We start from the raw sequence: 17,317 nt of genomic DNA, 5'->3' as shown, positions 1-17,317 counted from the left end.
TTTCTTATTTTTTTTCTAATATCTGGTGCTGACTGAGAAATAAAATGGGTAGCCAGGACCATGGCTCCTGCTGGGGAGGCTGGATCTAGCCTGGTATATTGGGCCATGGTAGTAGACACTTGGATGGCTTAGTAGCCTGGTTAGATCATAGGCCTGGGACAAATAATGAAACTCTTTAATATAAACAGAAAAATTAGTAGAAAAGGAACCCAGCCACTTCTCTGAGAGAGATCTGGAAGAGAAAAGGGAACATGGACTTTCATAATGCCATTGACTACTGCCATTTTCCAGAGAGGGCAGAGACTGGTGGAGCTATGGTGGGATCTGGTATAGAAGGAGACTGGGGAGGATTGGGAGGGGCTAGCCCAGTGCACCGAGGGGGTCCAAGGGTGGGGAGATGTGGTAGGAGTGGGGAGGGAGGGAGAAAGGTGGGTAAGGGGGAAGTTGACCTAGAACTCCAGTTTGGCTAGGGAGAGGGGGTAGGTGAGGACAGGGAAGGAGAGGAATGTGAAGAATGTTGCTTCACAGGACTGGGTTAGGTAGTGAAGATTTGAGAGAGTGGGGGAGGGGCCAGTGCCTCTGGCTGCATAGTCCAGCTAGAATTATTGGGGTGCTAATTACCAGATGACAGGGAATTTGGAGGCATCACGATCCTAGCGACCAAGACCCATGTTGCGAGGCACTGGCTACTGAGGGAAGCTCTGTCCACTTATCCCCACAGTGACAACTATTTTCTAGGCTTTGGAGGGACGGTAAGCTCAAGGCTTTTCTCTGGTGACCAATGCATCCCATTGTCAAGATGGTATTGAGGTCAAATCTTAGTCCATAGGGAAATTAGTTGTTTAGTACATATTGTATCGAACAAGCCCAATTTTAAAAGATTTTGTAAGAGGCATCCCAGAGATGTATAGGGTTTGAGAGTGAGCAAGTGAACAGATTCCTTTACCTACCTATTTTTATCTGTGAGTTGGTTAGAATAAAGCAATTTTACTTAAATAGAAAAAAAAGAAAGAATAACTCTAAAACTTGTAAAAGATAACCTGCATTAGAAAAGTTTGTCTCAGGTTAGACAAGCCCATCTTAAACTGAAACAGTAGGCAGAGTTGGCCTTCTTGACCAGAGAACACTGATCCTGTAGAAATGGAGAAGGTAGGCTGCATAGCACCAGGGGAGAATGCGGGGTTCCCTGAGCTCATCAAGCAAATGGAACAGAAAGACAGAAGTAGTGGACTGTAGCTGACTGCCATCTTCCCCTGTTTGTTTCTTCAGTGATGAGGTGAGAATGTGTTCCTCACTCATGAAAATGAGGACTAAATATTCTCATTTTGTTCTTGTTCACTTTAAATAATTTTTCTTAGTCACCTATAATCATGACTACTCTCTCTATCAGAAGAGAAAGCTGGCCATTAGGACAGTCCCTCTTTCCAGCCTTATGAGGTCTCTCTGCTTTGGTTGTTAGAAGTCACTCTGATTTCATTGGCAGAAAGTTGTGTTGACTCTGAGCTTTCTGAAATGGGTGAGAACCTCACCAATGCAAACTCTAAGTAGCAGCCTCACCAGGGAACTTGTTAGAAATGCAGAACATCAAGCCTGGGCAGCAGCTACTTATTCTATAGTTAAAATCAATCCCTAGGCCGGGCGGTGGTGGCGCACGCCTTTAATCCCAGCACTCGGGAGGCAGAGGCAGGCGGATCTCTGTGAGTTCGAGGCCAGCCTGGTCTACAAGAGCTAGTTCCAGGACAGGAACCAAAAGCTACGGAGAAACCCTGTCTCGAAAAATCAAAAAAAAAAAAAATCAATCCCTAGGTAATTCCTGTGTACATTAAACTCGGAGAAGCACTGACTTAGAACAAGTCATTAAGTAAAGTAACTTAAAACCTTTGCTAAACCCTGAGCTCAATATTTCCCAGTTTCCCAAGACAAATTATGCATGGCCACTCACTTCACTGTAACACACCAGCTTTAGAAGATAAAATTAAGCATTAGTAAAACACAAGATAAGCTTAAGTGATGACTATTGAAATATCATTAATGCTTTCTTTAAATATGGTTAACCATCTCATATCAATATTTGAATTTAAGCTGTCTCCATTTATGGTACTCAAAAGAAATGATGGTCATCAAAAATTGAATCCCCATATTCAGCTATGAAAGTACAAAATGCATAGTTCTTGTAAATAAAAGTAAAATTCAATAAAAAGTAAAATGAAAAAAAAAGAGGCATCCCAGGGGCGACAGTTTATCTGGCTTTGAACTGCAAGCGCCATTTTAAAGTCTATGCCCAACTGCGTGGCCTAAGTCATTACAGCGCTACTGCCAAAACAGCTCTTTGACAAAAATGGGCCGTGAAAATTGAATGCTAGGCCTATCTAACTAAAACAAACAAAATTCACCTCAGCTAAGCCTGGCTCAACCGCTGGGATTAGGCCCTTGGTGCAGCCCGTGTCTTTAGCAAGGGCCTGGTAATCCACAAAATGTAAACAGGAACTGTTTCCCCAAAACCCTATATCATGGACAAGAAAAAAGACTCATTCGCATTAGCTGTAGTCCAGGAGCTGGTTTTAGCCTGGTGTGAAGAGCTTGGGTTGTGGACAAGGTTGCTTTTGATGTGTGGCCGTAGGCCGTAGGAAGGGCCGCCCTACCTGGTGGGACCTCCAGATGTTAGGAATATTTTCAAACAGGAATATTTCCAATCAAGCCAAATCAAAACAAACCAAATTAAAAGATATCCACTACTGGACTCTTGGGTGGCCCTGAGGGGAAGCAGAAAGCCACCAATTTGACCATGGGGGATGAGGAGAGGGAAAAACCATGTGTTTACTTTTTGGGGAGCAGTTTAAATAGCTTGGGGGAGTGGTCTTGATCTTTTCTGGGGAGGGGTCAAGGTTTGGCAGGCAACCTTGACCCTCCTTGGGAAGGGGTCAAGGGTCAAGGGGCACAGGGGCGGGGCCTCCAAAGATGGAGGCCAGAGACCAGAATTTACAGACACAAATGGAAAAGTTTAAGATGCCCTGGTTATAGTGTCCCTTATGATGTTTATTATTTTCCTATAGTAAAATTGTATGAGAGTGGAGAGGTAGCTTAGCAGACAAGAGCACTTGCTGCTCTAAAGATCCTAGTTCAGTTCTGGGCACCTATATAGCATGGCTCACAGTCGTCTGTAACTCCAGCCACAGAGGATCCATGGGTACCAGCACGCGCATGTGCGCGCACACACACACACACACACACACACACACACACACACACACTCAGAGAGAGAGAGAGAGAGAGAGAGAGAGAGAGAGAGAGATTGTAAATCTTTTTTAAAAACTTAGAAACATACTTAGGTTTTTTTTCATAGAAAGGCTATCTGCCACTTTTCCACTCAGTCATGTAGCATTTTGAAATTTTTCTATCATTGCCATTAGTTAGCAATTACTCAGAGAAACAACTATCAGCAAATGCCCCCTTTCTCCCATATTTGTCTGTCCAGTTTCTCCTTATGTATATTTCTCATCCACAGAAGGGCATATTTAACTGGACCATTTCCATATCCATTCGTAAGCATTCCTCAGATACCATGGCAACTATTTTTTAAAATGATTTTTGATAGTGTAATGTTGGAAGACATTGCTGGTTGGTCAGAGGTCACAGCCTCCCTATGGCCTAGCAGCTTATCTCAATAAGCTCAGCAACAGGGAGCTCCCTCCCTCCAGCAGCACTTCCTGCCTCTACCTGCCCTTATCTGGAGAATGTCCCTGGACTTGGAGGACTGACCTATCTAAAAGCTGTTCCTAAAGCATCTGCCTGATTTATATTTAGCTTGATCCTTGACACAGATGCCTGCTAAGAAGATTTGCTCCAGGAGCTCTGCCAAATACTGAACCCTGTGATAGGAGCGGACCACCTAATGCAAATTAGGGTTTTCCCCCAGACTCCTCAGTCCTATATATTCCTATATACTCTAGAATAAAATTGAGCTGATTTACTGAAATCTGTCTTCTGGAGGGCTGTCTTTGGCCGTGCTCTTGGGCTGTAGACAAATCTTTCTGCCTCTTTCCCCTCTTGACCTGGTGACCAACAGGCTGAGAGGGAAAGAGAATCCCCACAATGGAATATATATATATATATATATTTCTTACCATTGGCCATGTACAATTTTGTCCTGCAAGGATCTAGACTACAGTAAGGTAATTAACTCTTGAAAGGTACTTGGAAGTACCTTCATTTATTAAAATAAAATGCCAAAGAGATTTTATGCTAATATTGGTTCCATCTACCCACAAACATGACTAGAACTTTTTACTTTAGGAATTCAGTTTTTTCCTTTGGTGTTTGCTTAATTTCTGCTAGAATATTGCTTCTCAATATATCTCTACATGTGTGGTTCTGGGCATTAAACTCAGTACCCTGTGTATGCTACACAAATCCTCTACCATTGAGCTGTATCTTTGAAGCTATGGTAGTGTGTGGTTCTCCACTGTGAGTTCTAGCTCTGGGAAAGTTGTAGTTGTATGAGCCCATGCATTTTTTTCATTTTTCTTCTTATTATTATTACAAATTTTCATCTCCTTCCCTCCTCCCATTTCCCTCCCCCTCCCCCCATTCCCTCTTCCTCTCCAGTCCAAGGAGGAGTCAGGGTTCCCTGTCCCATGGGAAGTCCAAGGACCACCCACCTCCATCCAGGTCTAGGAAGGTGAGCATCCAAACAGACTAGGTTCCCACAAAGCCAGTACATGAAGTAGGATCAAAACCCAGTGCCTTTCCTTGGCTTCTCAGTCAGCTTTCCTTGTCAGCCACGTTCAGAGAGTCTGGTTTGATCCCATGCTTATTCAGTCCCAGTCCAGCTGGCCTTGGTGAGCTCCCATTAGATCAGCCCCACCGTCTCAGTGGGTGGGTGCACCCCTCACAGTCGTGACTTCCTTGCTCATATTCTCCCTCCTTCTGCTCCTCATTTGGATCCTAGGAGCTCAGTCCAGTGCTCCAATGTGAGTCTCTATCTCTATCTCCATCCATCGCCAGATGAAGGTTCTATGGTGATATGCAAGATATTCATCAGAGTGAGCCCATGCATGTTGAGAGCAATTGTCTCACTTGTGCAAGGCTCTGAGGTCAATCTTAAGCACTGCAAAACACAACAGTTACAATTTTAAAACTAGCATTTCCTCCATCTCTCATTATCCCTTTCCCTAATCAGCATTCTCTGGTTTGTTCTAGGATGGCCTGGATTCTGCTGGAGGAAGCCGGACAAAGCAGGAGAGTGCATGGATATTCAGGCTGTGGTATAGCTTTGATCACAAGTATCCTTTAGCCTTCTCCTGGGCTCAGGAGACATTGGTGACAACATCCACTGTCTGAGCCACACATGGGGGCGCCATCTGTTGGGGTCCAGCCTTGACAGGGTTCACATATTCCAGGGTAGGGGTGTGTAGATTAGAAAAATTAGGTAAGAGGAACAGAGATATGAAAGAAATACAGAGACATAGGCTAGAACCAGGAGGGCTACCCAGTGAATACTGAATACGCCTGTGTTTATTTTCCCTGTGTTTATGTACCCCAATCCAAAAAGGGGGGGAAAGAAGACAAAAGACTGCTTTAACATGACACAAAGGACAAACAGAACAATCACCTGCTGCAATACTTGAGACATCAAGCCACTATTTCCTGAGTTAAGCATTCTGATGTTTTTTTGGCAGGACGTGCAGTGACAACACCTTACACCAAGTTCCCTGTAGGAAACCACTCCCTGTCTTATCCTTGAAGGAGCAGGAATAGGCTTGAATTCTCCGATGTTTGGTCAAGGTGGATAGGATTCAGCTCTATAGGCCGTCTTAATACCTGAAACACCCTAGGTCAGGATATCTTGTTTGTAGCCACTCCTTAAGACATGTGTAGGTTCAGTGTTAGAAGAAAGTTTTCCAAGGTAATACTATTTCACACATTCCTCGTGTTTGAATGTTCTAGTTGCTCCACATGCTCCACATGTGTTGTTGTTGTTGTTATTGTCAGTCTTTTGATTTTTCTTATTATATATTTTACTATGGCTTTAATTTGTATTTCTGTGACAGCTCATGGGATTGAGAACTCTCTTCACACATTTACTGGCCATTAACTATGTTCCTTTATGAAATGTTTGTACATTTCTTGCCCATTTGTCTATTGGGCTGTGTGCAATTTTCTTAATTGGTAAGAGTTTTTTATTTAGCTGAATTTGTACCTTCTGCTGGTTATATTTGATAAAAATACTTTTCCTCTTGTCTATTCACTTTCCAAATTAAGTCTTTTGAAGAACAGAAACTCTTAATCTGGTTGATTGATCCTGTTCTTGTTAGTGTCTTTTGTGTACTGCTTCAGAAATCATTGCATCTCAAAGTCATACACCCAGTGTCCTAAACTGTCTTTTTTGTGTATATGTCTTCTTTTCTCAGTGACAAACATGAGCAAAGACGACATCTAGAGATAACTTGAGTTGCTCTGGATGATGTTTCTCCTTCAGAGATGATTTAAGTATTTCAGTTTAGGACTGCTCCCAGTTAGCATCAGCTATAGGGATTCAAGATCATCTTAACCCAATCAACAAGAAAGGTTAAAGATGGATTCAATTCCTGTGAGTGTTAGTGTCTCTTTTTGCATTTTCATCTAGGGTTTCAACCTAAAGCTTGGGCTGTTCACATCTCTTTCCTCAGTACGCCCTCCAGTCTCTGTCATTCTCAGTCTGTTACATCTGAGTCTGCCTGATTCTCTCCTCAGCTTCTCGGGTGTCTGAGGGAACTGGGGCTCATGAAGTGTGGGGCTCACACATTTGGTGTTTTCTTCCGAGACTTTCTGAAGCCATCAGGCGAAGAGCTTTGCCTTGTTTCATTTTCTGTTGTGTAGGTTTTCTCGTTGGTCTAGTTAATATTTTCTATTAACTGAAACAGAACTCCTAGGGATTTCTTTAAAGTCATGTGAATTTTGTCTAAATGATAATTCAGAAAGCATGTTGTTCCTTAGGCTTGGAGAAGATAGAGAACATTGAAGAGCAGCTGCAGAAGGACAAATGCTAAAGTGATAATTGATTGTTTGAAGAGAAACAGAAATGAGTTCCAGAATCCCATCTAAGTAACATGAGAGTGTAGAAGGGAGTTGATTTGTACATGAATGACTCCTACTGATTTACAGGACCCCCTCCCCCACAAGCCTTAAAATGGGGTAGACAGGCTTCCAGTTTAAGATGTGTCCACATACTCTCCCAGGCCTTACAGAAATCACAAAAGAGGCATTTTTGGTCACATGAAAAGCCAAAGGAAGGTAGAAGGAATTAGGGCAGGCAAAATAGAGTCAAAGACAATCATGAGTTTCAGCTAGTTTGTTTAGCTGATTTATTCAAGACTGTTGTTGGGAATGCTGTAGCGGTTCCTTCTTGTCAATAGATTGCCTAATAGTTGTTAGTTTTCTTAGACATCTAGAGAAAGTAGAAACCCTTGACGGGGGTGGGGTGGGGTGGGGTGGGGTGGCAGTAGTAGGGAAACAGATCTTGAGGACAACAGATTTTTCTGCCCAGAATAATCTTCTCTGGTTTTGATTTTTAATACCGTAATAGGGGTTCCCATCCTACCTGATGAACCAAGATACTGAATAAATACATGAAGGAGTGGGGATGCTGAAATAATCAAACAACTGCAGATGTTTACTGTTAAAAAACCTTCAGCGAGGCATGATGATGTAAACCCATATAAAAGTTCCTGGCCAACACAGACTATATAATGAGTTATAAGCCAACCTGAGCTTCAAGGTGTGAGACCTTATCTTAGAAGTCAAAAAACAAATAAATAAACAAACAGAAACCACAAGAAACACTCAAAATATTTCCTGATAAAATGTTTAGAAAGGAATGGGAGCTTTTTTTTCCAGTCATGAAATAAGGGCAAGTTGTTAGAAAATAGTTCAAAAAGAAAAGAAAAAATCTTGGAAATTAAAAATTAGTTTTATAGCCAGCAGTGGTGGCGCATGCCTTTACTTCTAGTACTCGGGAGGCAGACGCAAGCTGATCTCTGTGAGTTTGAGGCCAGCCTGGTCTACAAGAGCTAGTTCCAGGACAGGCTCCAAAGCTATAGAGAAACCCTTTCTCGAAACACCAAAAAAATTAGTTTTATGGCTGGGTATGGTGATGCATGCTTATAATTTCAGCACGCGAGAAACAGAGGCAAGAGAGTCAGGATTTCAAGGCCAGCCTGGACTTCATAAGACCCTGTCTCACGTTTTTCAGAAAATAACCTCTCCCCCCCCCAATGTAATGAATGGTTGTACATAGCAAAGACCAAATTGTTGATTTGGAAAATAAAGTTGGAGAAAAAAACTTCAAGAAGTAGCAAAAGTTTAGAGACATATTGAGAGAAGAGTGTCAGCTCCGGATGGTTCACATCACTCAGCCTCCATGGGATTTACTTCTAACTCACATGAATTTTTCCGTGTTTTAATGACAGGTATGTGTCTAAAAGTATGTTCTCTAGTGAAAGTGTAAAATCCAGTGTGAAACTCTAAAGCTTTAGAATGGCTGTTCTAACCATACAGAAGTTCATTCTGATGAACTTCATTTAGGTGTGTAATATTTTTTTATTTGCAAGTTCTTTATAATAAAGTTTTAATTAAAATAGAGAATAATAAAATATATATGACATGATAGCAAAAACAGGGACTATTTGGGGGAGGTAGGGAACCAGGAAAAAATAGGATAGGAGGGATGGGGAAAAGGGACAAATAGGAACAAAGTAAAATGATATACATGCATGAAAATGCCACAGTGAAACACATTACTTTGTTTACTAACTTAAAATATAAACCCATTTTAAGAAACTATGTACACATTTGCATATGTGTTTTTAAAGGGCATTGTTCCAGGACTTCTCAACATGAATTAAAAAGGGCTAGTCTTTGAAGTGCCCAAAGCAGGAAACAGAAAGGAAGCTTCTGGCTTGACCCTTGACATGGTAGAGATTGAAGCTCTTGCCACCTTCCTAACTAAAGACAGGAGAGAAACGACTGCCCTGTAGTGGCCCACATCCATCCCGGAGCCTGCTCTTTAAAACCAGCAATCACACAGCAGCATGTTTTGTCTGCAGAGAACTCCAGCAGAACCCTTGTTTCTGTCTTTTAGCAGAGAGTTTTTCTATTATTTAAGAGTTAAATAATTCACAACTAGAAGCATACATTGGTTTCTTCTCCATAAAGCAACCAAATTAGGTAAGGAATATGTACTCTAATGAGTCCAGTGTTCTTTTTGCTTGCTTGTTTGTTTGCTGGCTGGCTTTGGATTGATTGTTCGGAGGCTTTATTATTTGAGACAAGCTCATAGTGTTGCCCAGGTCGCCATTAAACTCTTTATCTTCCTGCCTCAGCCTCCCAGATGCTGGGATTCCAGATGTGTACCATTGTGCTTGACTGAATTTATTCACTATTCTTCTAACTGACTATTAGATATCATTACCCTAAGTACCCACGTGCACTTAGACACCATGGAGACATCTTCACTTTTTGTTCTTATAGATGTAAGGGTTACCTGTGTTGTACTGAGAAAATGGGAGGCAGGCAGACTTTGTGGGTAGAATGTCAGATAATCTATTTTTCTTTGGGTTTTAAAATGCATTCTGTTTTGTGTATATTTTCATTGCAGCCATTTTTCCTTAATTTCCTCTTTAAAGTTACTTGAAGCCCATCCTCACCCACAGTGGCCCCCCGCTAAGCACCACTCTCCCAGCCTGGCTAGCTCGATGTCTGACCAGTCCCCAGGTGTATGACGTAAGTACTGCATTTAGGTCCGTGTTCCTGCTCAACTGGTAGTCTCTTCCTTAGGAAAAACCACCACACTCCAAACTCTAGATCCATAGATTTGGCTCATCTAATAAGATGATTAGAAATGGTGTGTGTGTGCATATGTGCATGTATGTACATACGTAAGTACGTATGCATGTATTATGTGTGTTCATTTGTTTGGCACAATAATAGGGAAATCTTTTAACAGGGTTATATGGCTTCCCTTTGTAGGTAGCTGTGGTTGGGAATTCAAGTGACCAGACTGCAATTCAAGCCCTCACAGGTTACTGAAAGTGCTCTATACCCTTTTTCTTAATTGTTCTATGGGCCTACTAGTGCCACCTGGTGTGAGCATTAAATAAGGTTCATCAAGATGCACCACAAACCACAAAGCAGCACACCAAGTATTCCTTTCTAAGTAGTTTATTTATGGGTGTGGTTAGGTCCTCTCTTCCCTTTTTCTGGTGCTAGAAATGGAGTCATCACGCTTAGGAAAAGAATGGTTCTGCCATGGATGTCTCAGACTTAGGGCTGAACTTGAGTCCCCAATGTGGGTTGCAGGGCAGATAGGTAAAGAGAGCAAGCAGCTGTTTATATTCGAAGCAGTAGAAAGGAAGATAGAGCTTCCCCCTCTCCATTTCTCTCTCACCATCCCAAGATGATAGTCTTTGCCTGGAAGGAAGAGAGCGTCACAGCTGTCAAAGGCGAAAGAACAAATACTGCAGCAATATAGTTGAGGAGAGCATATCATCTCAGGGATAATGCAGGCTATCCATGGCCCATGATTAGTAATACACAAAACTGAGACCCTGAGACAGGGCTCCAAACAATCTGCAGTTGATTTCATCAGTGACAAGAAAGTAGAAGGCCAACCAAGATCTGAGGGAGAAGGGCCCTCAACAATGGGGTCAGGAAACGTGGTACACATTCAGAAAGGAGAAATAACAGAAAGGGATATGTATGCCATAGCTAGCATAGTTGGGATATCAGATAAGTGCAACCATACCAAAAGAGCCAAAATGAAAACAGGGTTCTTAGATGCCATGCTCTTCCTGGAGAACAAAGATTACAGTTATCAAAGTCATCGTGCTGCTGTGCAATGGGAGAGACCAACAGAAGCTAAGGTTCTTACTTATTCCCCTTTGAGGAAGGCTGCCATTGAAAATGTGACAGATAGGCTCTCAGCATGAGGAATTCACTTTGGATCTCCAGCACTCACATAAAAAGCTGGGCATGATGCTGCAAGTCTATTACCTCAACCCTGGAACTCACTGGCATGATGACCTAATCAATAAGCGAGCTCTAAGTTTAGTGAGAGAACTTGTCTCAAAAGATAAGGTAGGGAACAAAGATCAACCGCTGCCCTCCATGTGCAGGTGCGCGCACACATGCATCATGAATACAGGTGACAGAACTTTGTGCTTGTAAAGCAGCTGGGTTGTCTCTTTGGGAGAGTGGGTTGTGCCATGGAAGAATATAATTCTGCCTCAGTCTTTTTTCTCACATATTCACCTCCTGTGAAGAAAACAACATTCATACCCCCTTGTCTTAAAGATATCGGAGCCTCCTAGCATCCCCAGCTCTTCCTCCCATATTCAAGTGAGACTTTTGTGACCCCTGGAATAGACTACTTAAGTTATAAGAAAAAGGCCTTTGAGCATGGAGCTCAGTGGAAGAATGCCTGCTAAGTGATTATGAAACCCTGGGTTCCATTCCCAGCACTGGGGGTGAAGAAAGGGAAAAAGACTGTGAATGGGACATTTAAACCCAAAGCTTCAGCCACTTAAAATAAACCTTCTCTGCTCTGAAACCTACTAATTGCTCCCTTTCTCAGAGGTTAGGGATATTTGGAATAGTCTGACGACAGTGTAAGCTCAGTAAGGTTCCTGCAGTCACAGAAACCACGTGTCTTTCAGCACTTCAAGAGACTACTCAAGGTTTGCTCTAGGAATAATATTTGGGCTCTGGGCTCCACACACCTATCCAATCTTGAACTACCAAGACAAGAACCACCCTTGTTGCTGATGCTGTCCATTTGGGCTGAGGTTCTTTGGCCCAGCATCTTAGCTACCTCCAGATATGGCGAAGCCTCCTGTTGAGTGAAAACAGTCTTATCAATTGTATTAGCAATTGATGGATACGTATTATAAATTGAGGAATCCAAAATTGAGAAAGATAGAGGGGCTTCCTCTAGTTAGTGCCAGCTGAGAGCTGCCGACTGGGTGGCTCTCATGGCTATTTGACACCTGTTGTGTGGCTCCCTACTCATCATCTATAGGGTTTGGTTTTTGTTTTTGTTTTTTGTTTTTTGTTTTTTTTTGAGACAGGGTTTCTCTGTAGCTTTGGTTCCTGTCCTGGAACTAGCTCTTGTCGACCAGGCTGGTCTCGAACTCACAGATATCTGCCTGCCTCTGCCTCCCAAGTGCTGGGATTAAAGGCATGTGCCAGCTATTTTTAATAGGTGAAATTTATTTGGAGAGCTTTGAGGTGTTCATCATCCATTATTTACATTAACCATAACTCATTTATGTCTCAAATATACCTTGTACACATAGCTTAAACTTAATTTTATATTTATAATAATTTCATACATGAAACAATATTTGAACCATGAGACTTTTGGCATTATGTCATGATGTTATGATAAAACCTGTTGTTTTATACAATTAGTAAAAACTGTAAAAAGGTAGAGATAGTACTCAAAAAGCTTGGATTATGGCTCAATTTCGGCTTGGGAGTCTTGTACTAAAGAAGCCTTTCTCAACTAAGCATCACTTAGGAAGACAAGAAGAAAACCATGGGTGTTATCATTGAAGTGGGGAGTTCACATGCCAACTGGGGGGGGCACCCATAGTTTTGCACAGCGTGACTTAAGGAGGCTGGATAGAAGAGGTTCTGATGTCAGACCACAGGACACAAGACTTCAGAAGAGTTCGGAAGGGCTGATGGGAAATGATAGAACATCTCAGGTGTCCTGACACACTGCTTGCCATTTGAGAAAGCCTCTTCTAGTATTGGAAAGATAACAGCACAGACAGGAGCAAGGTCATGGTTTCTTTTGCCGCTGGAGAATGCTAAAGTCTGTGTGAACTCGCACTGTCTCTGGACTCTCTCCCCACTATCTGATAACTTCAAGGAGTTATGACCTTGTTAAGCCTGCCTTGTTTATTCTTATCCATTCTGAGCCTTTTTCTGAACCACTAATTTTTTCCACATCTTTTATGTGGATCAAACTAGGCTGGAGGCAACACAAATTCTAGCTCTACTTCTTGTCAGCTGGACAACTTTTTGGCACATTCCATGAGTTCTCACAGCATGGGTTTCCTCCTGCGATGCTGGTGCCCATGCCCTTTATTGGCAGGCCAGTTTATGTGACGGTTCCAGCAGGTATTTAATAAAGGCTCATTAAAGTGCATTCTCCCTAGCAATCAGTCACTTCATCCAGCTGAAGAAGTGGAGATAGTAGAGGGAAAAGAAAGAAGAAATCCCACTATGGTTCACTCCCACCCTTGCAGTCTAGGGGAAAAGCTTGCTTACATGTAAACAGTCAGTAGGAGAGAAGCAGAGCCTATTTGAAGTGTTTATTCACGACCTTCCTAGTAACATCATGTCTGCATGTGTGGGGCAGTTGAGAATGCAGCCAGCCTGCTTCCTTCTCTTAGATAATAACCCCTGAACTATCATGCATCTGAAATCTAATCTGCCTGCTTTAGGCAACATTGCTTTGATTGAAAACACCATAGTGTCTATCCAGTGACTATACCAAGGGTGTATGTAAGCAAGTTTCATAAAATCCTTAGGTTTTATTTTTTAAGATTTTTTTTTTTTTGGTTTTTCGAGACAGGGTTTCTCTGTTGCTTTGGAGCCAGTCCTGGAACTAGTTCTTGTAGACCAGGCTGGTCTCGAACTCACAGAGATCCGCCTGCCTCTGCCTCCCGAGTGCTGGGATTAAAGGCGTGCTTAATTTTTTTAATGTATGTGTATTTGGGTATTTTTAGTATATGTGTATTTATGTGCCTGGGTATATGTATGTACACATACTAAATGTGTGCAGGTACCCACTGAAGCCAGAGGGTTTTGGATCCTCTAGAACTGGAATCATAAGTAGTTGTGAACTGCCTAATTTGGGTGCTAGAAATTGGACCTGGGTCCTCTGCAAGAGCAACAAATGTTCTTAACTGCTATACTGTAGCCCCCCCCCCCCCCCCCGCCCAAAGCCTTGGTTTTCTGATATGAGGATTTGGGGTTAGGTTGCCCCAGCTTCAGAAAATCTCAGGTTCCTCTTTTATTGGTTGCAACTTTCAGAATCAAGAGCCGCTGAGAGAAGATGACTCTGATTTCATCCTGACGGAGGGTGACCTCACTTTGACCTACGGAGACAGCACTGTGACAGCAAATGGCTCCTCGAGCTCCTACACAGCCTCCACAAGTCTCGAGGGTGGTCGGAGAACAAAAAGCAGCTCGGAGGAAGTGTTTGAACGAGACCTGGGAATGGGAGATCACAAGGTTTCCAGTCGGGGTACCCCCCTTGTGTTTCCACTACAGGAAAATGCATGACTTCACCCTAAGTCCTGAAGGATCAGGGAGGCTCTCATGAGGATGAGGATGAGGATGGCCGAATGCCCCAGTGTGTTTGAGGTGTGACATTGACTGGCTTAAACTAATGCTTCTATTTCATTGGGCCCTGAAACTATCATCACTTAAAACTTAACCCAAAACTTGGATGCTGGAGCTAAAACTTCTCTAAATTAAGACAAATGCAGACCTATTCCCACTTTTTCACATAGTAGTACACTGTTTCAGAGTTCAACAAAGTAATAGCATGCTTTAATGGTTTCTCACTTCACTTCCTGCAGCATCTGACAATGGTGGGGCAGATGTGGGACAGATACGGGGCTGTAGTGCCAGTCTAGCTGGCCTTAAGGAACATTAAGTTGGGAGGATAAGTTAGACAAAAAGACGGTGAAGAAAGGAAACTGAAATCAGACTCAGTGGTGCTAGATGCTGGTGTTACACCAGACAGTAGAGCCCGTGGCTCTGAAGACTTACACAGCTGCATCCGCCTGTCAGAGTCCTAGCTGTTCCGTCTGAAGATTAGGAAGCATGTCCATAGGCTGGCATTAGCTCAATGACAGAATGCTAGAGTGCTTGCCTACAATGCACAAGACCCTGGGTTCCATCCCCAGCACGCAAAAAGTGTGTGTGTGGTGGGGAGGTTCCAAGAGCATTTCAGTATGGGGAAAAGAAGTCTAGTTCCTTCTCTGGAAATCTTTATAAAAGAGTTACTGAAATGTTTAAAACTAAAGGCAAATCATGTTCTGTTCTTTTTTAATTAATATGAGGACAGGAGGTGTTGAGAACCTGCTGACGATAGCACTGCAATACTCACTGGCTTTGAAGGCGGCTATGTGAGCCCACTGCCTGGATGGTCACTGCTATACTGAGGTATATCTACCACATGCTTTGAGAGAACATGGATACTGCTATTATCTAGAGAAGGCAGGAAGAAATGCAAGAGGCCACAGACTGTGGTTAGAGGAAAGAAATTTCATTGTGAATAATAACCTGCAAAGAAAAGATAGACATCTTCATTATTATTTTACATCAATTTCATTTTGAAACATCCAAAAGAGGTAATTCCAAAATCACACTCAACGGAATATAGAACTTGATTTGTCATAAATTATATAAATGTATATGTTCAAGTAAAGGCTGAGTTTCCAAAGCCACCTATCTTTAGGACAAAAACTTCAATATTTTTAATAATTCCTTTCCCATTGGTACTATTTTCAATACCTAGAAGATGAAAATCATTCTGATGCTTTCTCTGTGTAGTCTGGTAACTCCAGGAATCAAAGCTGACTCATCTCTTTGTATGTGAGAGGAACATCCCTGTAGCAACCTTCTCATAGTCTAGGTCTTATTGCCATGCTCCATTCTGATTTTTGAACCTTTTCTTCCAGACAGCCTGATTTGGTTTACTGTTTTCAGGAATTATCTTTGTCATACTTAGCTACGTTCAGATATAGAGGATTATGTCTGGCTCAAGTCTGAAGTAGAAGGTGAAGAGGGCGAGACTTTAGGCAGATCCATCAGGCAAACTGGAGAACTTCTGGAAGGCTATAAGGCTTACTTTGCTGTGGCCAATGACCGTGCCCCAGGATTGTCCAAATCAGACAATCAAAGGTCAAAGGTAGTCCTATTTTTAAAATGTTGCTTTAATCAACTGGCTCTTTCTTCATGGGATGCCTTTTCCTCCAATCCCAGATGAAAACTGCCTTCTGGAAAGCTTCTTCATCTAAAAATTATTTTCCTGGTGGTGAAGTAGTACCAGCATCACATGCTGTAGTGAGTAACTGCTGGAAACGCTGCTCTTTTCATCAGTTCTTTACGTTGCTGAATCTGTAACTCCAGCATCTTGAGTTTTTGAAAGTTCAGTCTTGTCATGAGGTTACATCTTCATCATTCAGATCTTCTCAGTGTGTCTTGTATAACTCGGTTATCAAGTTTTCAATGTGATTTCAATATTCTCTACTGCTTTCTTGTATTATTTTAAGCTGTTCTTGAGGTTTTACAGGGGAGGTCCCACATGTTGGCCCTGGTCAGCTCTCCAGTGTGATCTCCTCTGTCTGAGGTAACAGTTTCTGTATCATCTGCCATGTTTTGTGTTTCTTTTGTGTGTGTGGGGGGGAAGAAATTCAGCATTTTCCTTTAGAATTTGTTCCTGATGATCAATTTATAATCATCCAAGCAGTTTCCTTTTTGTTCCTGGATTCTGTTTTGCCCACTCACTGGGAGCCTATGTATGCACAATTTATAATAGCTGTAGTTGGTTTTCCTGTTCATAACAAGTTGATGGTTTCATGCTCTTGTTCTTTTTTGTGTTGTGGTTGTACTGAGTAGCTTAGCCTGCAACATTAGTTTGAAAATTCTATACCTCATCTTTCTCATATTTTAGGAGATTCTTATTCTTGCGTAATAAGCCCCTCTCTCCTGAAGTCTAGACTTCTCTCCTGGGAGATTCTAGTTGCTCCCTGAGTTGCTTAGCAGGCCTGCAGAGACCCATAGCACTTTCCAGTTTCAGATTATGTGTTTTCACATTTTTCTAAGCTACAAGGTTCTTCCTGTGAAGTACAAGCAGCTTACCCAGAGTTTAAAACAACCTATACTTAATTATCCATCTTTTTATTCTTAGATTTTTTGTATAATAAATGAAACTAAAAGTAGTCAATTCTTGATCAACATGTAGAATATTTTAGTCAATATTCTCTTCTGTGCATACTTGATAAGAAAGGCATTTGCCATTGAGAATATGTTTGATTGAGATATCTTTATTTCCGAGGTATATTGAGAGACATTTTTGCCTTCTGCCATCAGACCTGAAACTATTCCATTCATCCAGTTTTCAGAGTCAGGGTACCCAAGGAGCCCATTACAGCAATGAAAGTCTTAGAGCACCTGCTTGTCATACAGACATCTCCATCAAGGCCCCAGAGCTGCAGAGTCAATACCGTCTTCTTTAGCAGTCCTATAGGCAGCACAG

The 17,317-nt window shown here is 42.1% G+C and overlaps 1 protein-coding gene across 1 annotated transcript; it reads left to right on the top strand.

Annotated features, from left to right (window-relative positions):
• The first annotated feature begins 251 nt into the window (after window positions 1-251).
• On the top strand, window positions 252-14,478 carry LOC121444831 (sodium/hydrogen exchanger 7-like). Its single transcript, XM_041646733.1, has 4 exons — window positions 252-317; window positions 5,200-5,282; window positions 9,663-9,759; window positions 14,080-14,478. Exons 1-4 carry the CDS (start codon window positions 252-254, stop codon window positions 14,329-14,331), a joined length of 498 nt encoding a protein of 165 aa, XP_041502667.1. The 3' UTR covers window positions 14,332-14,478.
• Window positions 14,479-17,317: the final 2,839 nt, after the last annotated feature.

Source organism: Microtus oregoni, unplaced genomic scaffold (assembly GCF_018167655.1).
Source record: "Microtus oregoni isolate MIOR12 unplaced genomic scaffold, Mior012 000143F_ref0000043, whole genome shotgun sequence".
Classification (NCBI taxonomy): Eukaryota; Metazoa; Chordata; class Mammalia; order Rodentia; family Cricetidae; genus Microtus; species Microtus oregoni.
The sequence above is the reverse complement of the archived record's forward strand: the minus strand, read 5'-3'. Positions and strand labels throughout refer to the sequence as shown.